At 54.6% G+C, this 11542-nt stretch overlaps 1 protein-coding gene and 1 long non-coding RNA gene across 2 annotated transcripts in view; both read right to left on the bottom strand.

Annotated features, from left to right (window-relative positions):
* The window catches only part of ZSWIM5 (zinc finger SWIM-type containing 5), a gene marked incomplete at its 5' end in the record, with an annotated part of 149394 nt that overhangs the window by 20863 nt on the left and 116989 nt on the right, over window positions 1-11542 (bottom strand). Inside the window, 2 exons of the mRNA XM_019528315.1 lie at window positions 1902-2052; window positions 2238-2386. Of these exons, the coding sequence (XP_019383860.1) occupies window positions 1902-2052; window positions 2238-2386 (300 nt within the window). The remainder of the gene's footprint in view (window positions 1-1901; window positions 2053-2237; window positions 2387-11542) is intronic.
* LOC109286730 lies at window positions 4786-7419 on the bottom strand. Its single transcript, XR_002094662.1, has 2 exons — window positions 5044-7419; window positions 4786-5012 (listed from the first exon to the last, which is right to left on the bottom strand). It is a non-coding gene; the product is annotated as an uncharacterized LOC109286730 (long non-coding RNA).

Here is an 11542-nt window from a genome sequence, read left to right as displayed (position 1 = left end):
CCAGGAGTGACCAGGAATAACCGTCACAAGCTGGCAGAGGGGAGATTCAGACTAGACACCAGGAGGCGCGACTTCACGGTCAGGGCAGCTAGGATCTGGAACCAACGTCCAAGAGAAGTGGTGCTGGCTTCTACCCTGGGGGGCTTTAAGAGGAGGTTAGATGAACATCTTGCTGGGGTTGTTTGACCCCAGTACTCTTTCCTGCCATGGCAGGGGGTCGGACTCGATGATCTGCTCAGGTCCCTTCCGACCCTAGAAACTATGAACTACAAACCAATGGCTTCAAGTTGCAGCAAAGCTGGTTTAGGTTGGATCTCAGGAAACGTTTCTTCACTGTCAGGGCAGGGACAGATGCCCAGGGAAGTGGGCGACTCTCCATCACTGAAGGGGTTCAAGAAGAGGGTTTCCCTCTGCCCCACCAATATCACTGGACAGCCGCTGGGCAGGGGTGATCTAGGTTATGTTCCACTATAGGTATTGCTGCATGGAGCTGGGAGGGAATCTCACCTGCGGCAACGTGTGTCAGGTTATTTTTTTTCCACCTCCCCCAGCAGCGCTGGTGCTGCTTCAGCCCAGGCTGGGGATGGGCTGAGCCAATGCTCCTACTGGCACCAACCTGCAGGGTCCTGGCTGGAGGGTCTTGCCCCTGCACTCAGGCTCAAACCGACGCTGCACTGGGGGCAGGAGGGGATTTTCCTCCTGCTCAGACTGGTCCAGACTGGGGAGGGTTTTGTCTTCCTCTGAAGCAGGGGCACAGGCTCTGCCTGGGATGCTCAAGAGATATTAACCCCCTTTGCAGCAATATGGCATCATCTCCACAGTCCCCTGGCTTTCCCTGGGGCAGGTTCAGGTGTGATGTCTGGTATCGTGTCAGGGCTGACCATAGTTTTGCTGGTTTAGGTGGGGCTGATCCCGCCTCAGGCAGGGGTTGGAGCAGAGGACCTAAGGGGGTCCGTTCCAGCCCGCCAGCCCTTTGCATCTATGAAACCATTCGCTATTCTCTACACCTGCCCCGACCCGCTCTCACACTCATGCCCTGGCTGACCCAGTCGTGCTGTGGTGCAAGTCCTCTCTTGTACCACTGGTGTTTTCCCCCCCCATCTCTGCGTGCCCCTTACACCCTGGTTGGGCCGAGACAACTCTCGGCGCTCCACCCCAGAGCCTGTCTACACCAGATCCAGGTATCATTTTAAAGCAGTGCACAAAACCAACGTGCAAGACTGATGAGGAAAGCCTGAAAGAACTAGGGCTACTTAGTCTGGAGAAGAGAAGACTGAGGGGGGATTTGATCACGGTCTTTAAATCGCTGAAGGGTGACAGCAGGGAGGATGGAGATGGGCTTTTCTCTGTGGCTGCAGAGGACAGGACTAGGAGCAATGGCCTCAAGCTGCAGCTGGGGAAACTGAGGCTGGAAATGAGAAGGGACTTTCTGACTCTGAGGAGGGTCAAACACTGGAACAGGCTCCTAGAGAGGTGGGGAATCTCCATCCTAGGAAGTTTTCAAAAGCAGCTTGGACAGACGTGTCTGGGCGGTTTAGTGAGGGATGCTCCTGCCTTGAGTAGAGGGCTGGACTCAATACGAGGTCCCTTCCAGCCCTGCTTTCCTGTGATCCCAATTAAATGACACTGATATCAAAGTGTCTCAAGTCCTGGCCCCCATGCACTGTTGGAAACTCCCCCATCACTAGACACAGTGCAGGCTCCCAGACTCCTGTAGCCCCAGCTGCCTGCATGGCAGGGGGATACTGGGGAGGGAGCTTTGTGCCTGACAGCAAGCCTCATTTCTCCCAGCCATGCAGCTGGTCCAATAAAAGAGACCACCACAAAAAGTCCATGGCTCTGGGTCTACCCGCTCTCCCCAGCCCAGCCCCATCCCTCCAGGCTGCATCTGCGACTCTTACCCAGCTCGTCCCAGAGCTGCCGGCACTTGTCCGTCATGCCTGTGCCCTGCTGGCGCCAGAGCGAGAGCCGCGGGTCAGCCATGAACTGCTCTGTGATCAGAGTCAGCATCCGGGCCCCGTTCGAATCCCTCATCCGCAGCATCTCGCGGACCTGCGCCGGGAGGAAGGGAGGGGGAGAGAAACCCTTGAGTCTGATGGGTTCACTGGGTGGGTTGCCCCTTGCCCGAGACACATGCCAAGCCCCGCACTATGTGGTGGCCTCTCCAGTCTCGAACACATGAAAGACTGGGCAAATCGGAGCGCTCGCAAATCCCGAAAGCGTGGGCAGCGCCTCACCTTGGCGAACATGGAGTTGAGCTGCTTCCCGGAGCCATAGTAGCCTCCCTGAGAGAGGAACAGCTTGACCTGCTCCCTCACTTGCTCCTCATCCAAATGCCAGCAGTTCTCGTCGTCGATGCTGGCCCCGGCAGTAGGGTCCGGGGCACCTGCGGGGAAGGAGGTGACAAGGTTTAACATCACGCCAAGCAGCCTGTCTGGCCCCGCTTCAAGCCCCGGCCCATTTCCAACAGCTGTCCAAGATCTGCAAGGGGACATTACTCCCGTGCTGCCACCGGTGGGTGTGGACAGGCAGACATGTCATGCCCAGGGGAAAGGGGAAGGGATAAGCTAGACTGTGGCAATTGCTTCATGTGTCTGCTTCTATCCCGGGGGAAGTGGAAGCTCAATCACAGCCGGGTCATGGAGACCCAGTCCCGTTTCAGGCTCAGCCACTGGACTCAGACCACAATAACATCTGAACACCCCCGTGGCCAGTGGGGGCAAGCAGTCCCGGTTCAGCTTGCACTTCCCCCGGGATAGGAGCAGACACATGAAACAGTAACTGGGGAACAGATGATGCAGGGTGAACTCCCGCCACTCCTTACCTCCAGCAACTGGCTCATCTGTCCAGACCTGGACCAGTTTTTAATTGTCCCATGTGAGCGAAAGCAGAGCCTGCAGGAGACGCTGGTCTCAGCCGACTCGGGGGTCAGTAACATGGGGGCTGAGCTCATGGCATGCTGGGGGCTCTGTTCCCACGGCCCAGGTCCTACCACCAGACTCGGGAAAAGTCTCACTAGTTGCAACGAGGGTTCAACAGGGACCTTTGGAGGGGTCCATGTGACAGGATCCCAGGGCAGGATCGGGGCCTTGAAAGCACCAGCCCAAGTGATGGGGGAGAGGGGGCTCAAGTCAACAGGGGGGGAACAGCTCAGCTTTAACCCGGCTCTGGTTTCCCTTGGACCATCGAGCTCAGTCCTGGCAGCCTGGTGCCAGACGGCAGCGCGGCCTGATGGGGAGAGCACTTGAGAGCGCCAGATTGGTGACTGGTGCACTGGGTAACATGCCCCTTGTCCTCTCTGTGCCTCAGTTTCCCCATCCTGGTAAAAAGCCTTCATTGACTTCCTTTGCAATGTGCTCGGAGAGCCTTGGAGGGAACAGCGGGGTGCTACCCATCCCGACTCACACAAGTACCTCCCCAAGACCCTAGCAGGGTCCCATTCCTTTGCAAACTGCTGGCTCAAAAGGAAAAACTCCCCAAGCCCCAAACCAGCGAGGATCGGCTTTTCCCTCCCCTCCAGCTCTGCTGCGCGTGCCTTTCAAATGCTTGCGAGTCTCCGTTTGGTGACACGCGGCCAGCAGTGCCTCTCTGCGGGGCAGGAAACCGCTGCCGGCTAGCAGCTGGTCGCACAGCGGCTACACCTGGTCGGCATGAAAGGCCACTGAAAGCCAAGAGCAAAGCCAAAAGGAGCCCGGTGGCAAGACAAAAAAGGCACAAAAGTCAATGAGGTTTTTGCCTTGGAAGCCGTTAGACAAAGCCTGGGGATATACAGGATGGATCATTTATTCGCCGGGTGGTGCAGAGACCCCTGCTAAACTCCACCAGCATTTTGCAGCCTGTCAAATTGAGTCAAAACACTGCCTTGCTCATCCCCCCCCCCCCCGGACACGCACCCTTTTTATTTATCCGTAGCATTTTAAACCCTTTCACGTTCTTCAAAGGCAGCTTTGTGAGGAGCCGAACAATGGCACGACTTTGTAAAAAATTATCAGCAACTCTGCATCTGGATGCTTGACATTCGCTGACAAAAACCCTCCGCCACACGGCCCACGACGGGTTTGGTTCTGCAAAGCCAAAGGGCTCGAGAGAAATTCCTCAGCAAAAGAGGGTGACAATCAAAAATCAATGCGCCTCCAGCACGCTCTGAACTCTAACCTACTTCTCTCATGCTTATTAGCACCCTCGAGTGGGTAAGGGGGTCACCGCTGGACCAGCCTGGCACTGCGCACGCAGCGCAGGGAAAGCGGGGGCCCAAAAGTTTCCAATTAAATGGTTGTGATGTCTTCTTGGCTGCGCTGGAGTTGGATCAGGAGCCCGCAGCTGTGGTTTCCGGATGAGCTGGTTGGAAAACGCCGCTCCCCTTTTTCCTGCCGCCGCTGGGAGTTCCCAGCGGGGGGGGTTTCAACCCTGGGGCATATGTTTGCTCCACTAAGACACCAATCCTGACTCGGCTCCGAACGCAGCCGTCGGCTGATGCTCCGGAGACGATGGAGCCAAGGTTGCTCGGTCAACAGATCCCAAGCAACCCCAACCCCAATCAAGAGGACTACATCTCACAGGCTTACAAGCAAAGGGCAGCCAACCCTGGCCCTGCAGCACGGGGCGCAGAATACACCTGGTCTGGTGCAACACAGCCACTTGCCTTCTGTGCCTTTCATTTTTCCCAGTTCATAATTGCAGAATTTGCTAATTTCTTTTTTGCCTTTCATTTTTGCTTCAGTCTGCACGTGAGCCTCGGGCACTGACTGTGCCATGCTGAAGGAAAAGGCCGAATGCAGCTCTCAGCAGCAGCAGCAAGGAAACGACAGGCTGCTGGAGAAGCACGGAGGTGGCTCGACTGGAGCGGGAGACGCTGGCTGCAAGAAGCCGCCCGACTTGGGCGCAACACGCTGAGACGTGGCACCTTTCATATCAGGTCAGGAACCTCCTTCCACAGGTTTGCTGGCGCGGACAAAGAGGCAGCCGACCGTTGTGGTTACAAAGAACCAAGACCTTAACACTGCTCGTTTTACCTTGTCTCAGGAGCCCCGGCCTGGAAGAGACCTCTCCTGCACAGATGCACGGATACCCAGAGAGACGCCTGTTCTTCCCACAACTTTCCTGGGCAGCTTGTCCCATTGCCCAACTCAACTGAGACATCAACCCCCATGACCGCTGTGTCTGAGTCCCAGCAGGTTTACCCTCACCATCCCCACCATGGCACAGAGCTATGAGCACCATTTTTCAGAGGAACAAGGAGACAAGGTGACTTGCCCAAGGTTGTACAGCTGAATTGGTGGCAGAGCTGGGGACTGACTCTGGGTTCCTAACTGCTAACCCCTGGGCCGTCCATCCTCATGGTGCTCTGAGCACACGCTGCTCTACCCAGGTCACTGAACTATAAAAAATTCATAGGAAATTTGGGTTGGAAGGAGGTCATCTAGTCCAACCCCCCAAGTGTGGCAGGGACATTCAGGTCAAGGTCAAGGCTGAGGCTCAAAGGTCAAGGGTGGCAGGGGCATTTAACAGGACCCGATGGGTGAAATTTAACATGATTAACATTTAGGAGAAAACGAGCCACAGAGCTCAGGGCTACGGGAAGCAGCTGACAGCAAGAATCTGGCTGTTCAGAGGTGGCCTGGATGCCGAAATGGAGATCGAGGATAACCAGTGCTATGGGAGCGACTGCTAACAGATGGGTACGGAGATGAACAGGGCTGGGTTGAAAGCAACTGCTTGCAATTAAAGACAGGGAAGTGGCCCGCTGGCAGGACAGATACCTCCTACCCACCACCCCCTGCCTCTTCCACCTTCTGCCAGGGACATGATGACAACCCATGGTCTTGGGCCAAACTAGTCGACCCATATGTATGTAACAGGTCTGTGGAGAGCACCTCTGGCAGGGGGTAAAAAAAAAAAAGGCAGATTTAAATTTAAGCCTATTGCTAATGAGCAAGAGGGCTGTATGAGAGGCATGCACGATGAGAATGGGCAAGGAGCTGGGAAGGGGCAGACATGAATCCTATGCTCCCATCATCCCTAACGAACACGCTTGCAAACAGAGCGCATGCACAGGCGAAGCAGATGCGCACATGCACTGCGAAGGAAAATTTCTCCCTCCCTGCCCTGCCATCAGCAGTTGCGCAGCCGAGAGCTGGATCCCGACCCCGGTGAAACGACGGCGCGCTTCCTGCCATGCGAAACAAAGTCTAATTATTGCTTGCGCATTTGTTTTGCTTTCATATAAAAGATTCATGGAGGATGTTGTAATATCAGACTCCTACGTGTGCGACAGGGAAGAGCAGATAACGTGCAACCAATTACACGGGGGAAATGGAGAAACAGGGACGAGTAAACAAAAGGACCGGCGAGGCCTTTAAATATTGATGGCAGGGATCGTTCATTTTGTGCGGCCGACACGAACGCTATAGTAACCCAGCTGCCGGCACCGCGATGACGAGATGGGACCAACTAAGAGCGATTAGGGCTACAAGCTGGCAGGGAAGGGCACAGAAAGGCCGTTCTCCAGTCTCCAGTGGCACCCCAGCTCCAAAGGATCTGGTTGAATAAACACACTTAATAAATAATAATAATAAGCTGAATAAATCCATATATTTTAAGCTATTTAAGGAAACATCACTGCACCTCTCATGTGGAAAGGGAGCTCCATAAACCCACCATCAGGCACTCAGACCCCAGATGGAAAGAAAACCCCTTGCTCCTGCCTCAGGGCATAATTACTGTACTTCTCTCACATACAGTATTCCCCTGAATATAATACGCACGTTGTTTTTGAAAGGCAGAAAGAGAAAAAAAAGATCTTTCCAGAGTTACAGCTGCATAAAGCACGGACACAGCCTAATCTTCAGTGGACTCACCCTCCCTTCTGTACTAAAGCTGAAACCCTAGCTGCTGCTGAAGACTGATCTCCATGGGGGCAGATTTATCACTTTGAAAAGAGCTAAAAAGTCTCCGAGGCTGTGAAATAAGAGGAGACGGACCAGAAACAGCTGGCAGACAGCAAAAGTGCAGTAAGAAAGGCTAGCTTGGTTAGTGGAACAAAATCAAGAGCACTAAAAAGGAGACAGCGTTGTTAAAACCTGGGGAGTGAAGAAAAATGAACCATTAAGTCAACTGACTCCCTCCGCTACCTAAATAGAAATGTAACAGCTGCTGCCCTGTGGAGCAGGAATCAAACCCCAGGCAGAAAATCGGCTTCCTCATTTGATACACGCACCATCATTTTGGGGAGCTGATTTTTGGGGGGAGAAAGTGCATCCTGTATGTGGGAAAAGATTTTTTTTGCTACAGTAGTACAGCTGTCTCCTCATGGGAAACCCCTCTGGGCTGCAGGATGATCACTGAATCAGAGACAATGAGGGCAGGAAGGGAGCTCAGGAGTCGCATCCAGTCCAACCCCCTGCTCCAAGCAGGACCAGCCCCGACTACATCATCCCAGACACGGCTTGGTCTACCCGGGTCTTCAAAACCTCCAAGGACGGAGATGCCACCACCTCTCTGGGCAGCCTGTTCCAGTGGTTCACCACCTCCTTGTGAGACAGTTTTTCCTAATATCCAACCTCAGCGTCCCTTGCTGCAGCTTCCATTGCTCCTTGTTTTGTCATCAGTCACCATCCAGAAGAGTCCAGCTCCACCGATGCAAAAACTAGCGTCTGAACACCAAACGTTGAGCAGAGTTGCTCCAAAACAGGGTGCACGAAGTGCAGGAAACCCGATTTGGCCTTGGACTGCAATGGACAGACTCTTGCCAGGATCAAGACCCTCCCTCTGTTCACTTGGATACAGGAGGGAGGGTCGTGGGAATGGCATGTGGATGGTCAGGGGGCAATATTTCAATGTCCATTTGAATATGTATTGGCTGGCTGCCTATGGCCACGGGGCCCTCAGTGCTGACCAGATGGATTTGCATAGCTTTCTTTGGAAGTTGAACCTGCCACCTGGGACCTCCATCATCATTGCACATCCTCGCCCATTAAGTTGCCTAGTGGGTACAGCAGCATGGAGCAAGGCCAGCAGGCAGGCCCTTCATCATGAGCTAGAGCCAGGCGCCCACACAGGGACACGTTTGCTAGCCAGGTAGGAAGCAGTCATAAAGAAAGACTTGCCGCGGGGCTGGCAGGGATTTGCAAAGGTCACATCTGGTCCAGCTCCTGCCTGAGGCAGGATCAGCCCCGTGCAAACCAGGCCAGGCAAACCCACCATCCAATATTAGTGAAACCACCGTCAACCCGGACACGACACCAAACGCTGCACCCAAACCTGCCACCGGGAAAGCAGGGGGACTGCAGCAGCCAACATCCCGCAACTATGAAATGTTGTCAATAGATGCTCAAGAGACCCTGGGGAGAGGTCATGCCCCTGCTACAGAGGGGAGCAAACCCCCTCCAGACTGCACCAATCTGACCACCGGACACAATCCCTTCCTGACCCCAAATGTGGCATCGGTCTGACCCTGAGCAAAGGGACAAGGCCCCCTATACCAGGGACTTCAGGATGCCGGGAGCCGAAGGGGAGAGGAGTACGGGAAGGAAAAGGCATTGCATCTCTTCATTCAAACTGGTGGATCCAGCTGGCTGCCAGCATCGTAGGCCAGGATTTGGGACCCTGGATTCACCCCAGACAGTCACACCAGACTGGGCATCATCTCTTGGGCATGGTGCTCCCATCATCCACTTTGGGACCTTCACAACCAACGTTGCACACAAGCCTCCTTGAGTCTTGGAGGGAGGCAGAAGGAGTCCAGAAGCCCCGACAGCCCCGGGAGAGACCCTGAAACCAGCCGCCGTCTGCGACAGCCATCTCAGGACTGCATGCGGGGCATGGCTGGGTGCTGCCGGGCTGCTTCTTGTGCATAGAGAAGCCAGAAACTAAGAGCAGCCATGCAGTTCTCCTTCCCCAAAACCCTCGGTGAGGGGGAAGGCAAAAAAAAAGCAGGCACCAAAAAGGAGAGGAACTAGAACAAAAGATAAAAATAGCGGAGGAGGGGATGCCCGAGGGGCCGTGCTTTGAAGAGCCTCCTGCCAAGCCACCCGCCTCTCTTCTGAAATGGAGGGAGATGGGATGGGGCTCTGCAAGGAAGTCAGAAGCATCAGCCATGGCTCACAACCCAGCAGCTGGAAAGGGAGCAGGTGGGGGCAGCAGATCAAGGGATCTCCCTGCCTGCAGGCAGCGGCACAAGCGAGGAAGGCACTGGGATTACGTGCAACCCTGGTTACGCAGGGACCGTGTTTAAAGCCCTGTCGCAGACTCGCTACACAGCTCTCGAGACATTGATGCCTCTGGACACCATGCATGTGGATGAGCCACGTTGCCCAGCTCCGCAGGAGAACAGAGGACGAAGTCATTCAGACTTGCGAAGCACATTCGAGTCCTTGGGCGAAGCTGCGGAGAAAGGGCAGAGCTACGACGATAGCTGCCGTCCACCATGAGATCGCTTTGGCTTCAAGGCTGAAAGCAGAGACAAAGGCCTTTTGGTCCATCGTGCAGCTGGCAGCCACGCAAGAACTTGGGTTGAACCTGGCGGCCTGTTTTGCACCCTATGGAAAAAAGCAGCAAGTGGAAGATTTTCAGGTTTCCACCGAAACCAGAGGACTCTGCAAGCTGGGAAGTGGATGGGCCATCTGGGTGTCTCTTCCCCGAAAGTCACGTCTGGGTTATTATCACTCTAAATGCCCTTTCACAGCACTTTGACCCTCTCTTCCCACTCAACTGAGGCAGAAAGCTAGGAGTTGTCACATTCTGCCTTTCCTCCAGTTTCTCCCATACAAGCCACTGCTCAATGCACCATAAAAGCAGCCGTCAGGGTCAGGATATCTCCCACTCAGCTAAGCTAGCAAGAGATGTGCTCCATAAGGCAGCGATTCCCAACCAGGTGCCCCAGCACCCTGAGGTGCCTTGAGATCCCTTCAAGGGTGCTGCAGGGGTAGGAACAATTCACAAGATCAGCCCAGAGATCTCAAACAGGAATGCACCGCGTTAAACCATTCTGCTCTGTTGCATCTTTCCAAGCTATTTGCAAGAAAGAAAACGGCTCTGTTATTTTTTCCGCAGCTGAAAAGGAGTGAAAACGAAGCGGTGGCATTTTCCGTGGGGGCCTTGAGCCAAAAAACATTGAGAACTACAGCTCTAAGGGGCTGTCAAGAAGGGAGAAGAGGTACTTCAGCAAAAGGGCAGGAACTAATCAAGGTGAGCTAGCCAGGAGTATGCATAGGCTGGAAATGAGAGGCAGGTTTCTGCCCACCTGAGCAGCAGTGATGGGGAGAGGCACAAAACCCAGCTCTCCTTTTTAAGATGGAGCTGGATCGGTATTGACACAGGTCCATGCAATACCAGGGACTGGGCTTGGAGGCCTGGAAGGGGCCCTTGTTCCTAGGGCATCAAGGCCAAGGACAGTGGAGAAGATGTTTGGACACCTTCCCGGAAGAAAGACGCTTGATCCTTCCAAGGCACAAGTGAAGCTGGAACGGATCCCAGGCTGCTGGCTAGAGCAACCCTACGGCCTTTGGCTCAAGGACTCAGCTCTGGTGATTCTGGTGGACTGCAAGGTGGATGGAAAACTGGCTGGAGCATCAGGCTCAGAGGGCAGTGATCAATAGCTTGATGTCCAGTTGGCAGCAGGTATCAAGTGCAGCACCCCAGGGGTTGGTCCTGGGGCTGCTTTTGTTCAATGTCTTCATTGGTGACCAGGTTGATGGGATGTGGCACACTCTCAGCAAGTCTGAAGATGACACGAAGGTAGGGGGTGTAGTAGATAGGCTGGAGGGTCAGGCTAGAATTCAGAGTGACCTTGACAAGCTGGAGGATTGGACCAAAAAGACATCTCATGAGGTTCAACACGGACAAGTGCAAAGTCCTGCGCTGGGGAGGGAGCAATCCCCTGCACCGGTGCAGGCTGGGGGTGACAGGCTGGGCAGCAGCTCTACAGACAAGGACCTGGGGGGACAGGGGACAAGAAAATGAGCAGAAGCCAGCAGTGCGCCCTTGGTGCCAAGAAGGCGACCGGCATCCTGGGCTGCATTGGCAGGAGTGTTGCCAGCAGATGGAGGGCAGTGATCCTTCCCCTCTGTTCAGCACCAGGGAGGCCACATCTGAAGTCCTGTGTCCAGCTGTGGGCCCCCACTACAGAGAGGATGTGGACACATTGGAGAGAGTCCAGCGGAGGGCAGTGAAAACGGTTTGGGGGCTGAGAGACGTGACTGGTGAGGAGAGACTGAGGGAACTGGGTTTATTTAGTCTGGAGAAGAGAAGACCGCTGGATTGAACAGCAGCCTTCACCTCCCTGCCGGGGGGCTGCAAAGAGGATGGAGCTGGACTGGTCTCAGTGAGGGCAGATGGCAGGACAAGGAGCAATGGGCTCAAGCTGCAGCAAGGGAAGCTGAGGTTGGATATTAGGAAGAAATTTTTCCCCTTTCTATTGTTACAGGTGTTGTGAGGGTGGGAAGGAGGGTTGCATTCCTCAGAAGCATTCGGTGTTGACTGCATCCAAGGCTGGAGATTTTGACTGGGATGTGCTGTGCTCCTTCTGGGACTAAAAACCCAGAGG

The sequence above is a fragment of the Gavialis gangeticus genome, unplaced genomic scaffold (assembly GCF_001723915.1).
Source record: "Gavialis gangeticus isolate Ggan-Ray unplaced genomic scaffold, GavGan_comp1, whole genome shotgun sequence".
Lineage (NCBI taxonomy): Eukaryota > Metazoa > Chordata > Crocodylia > Gavialidae > Gavialis > Gavialis gangeticus.
This window is presented reverse-complemented; position numbering and strand designations above follow the sequence as displayed.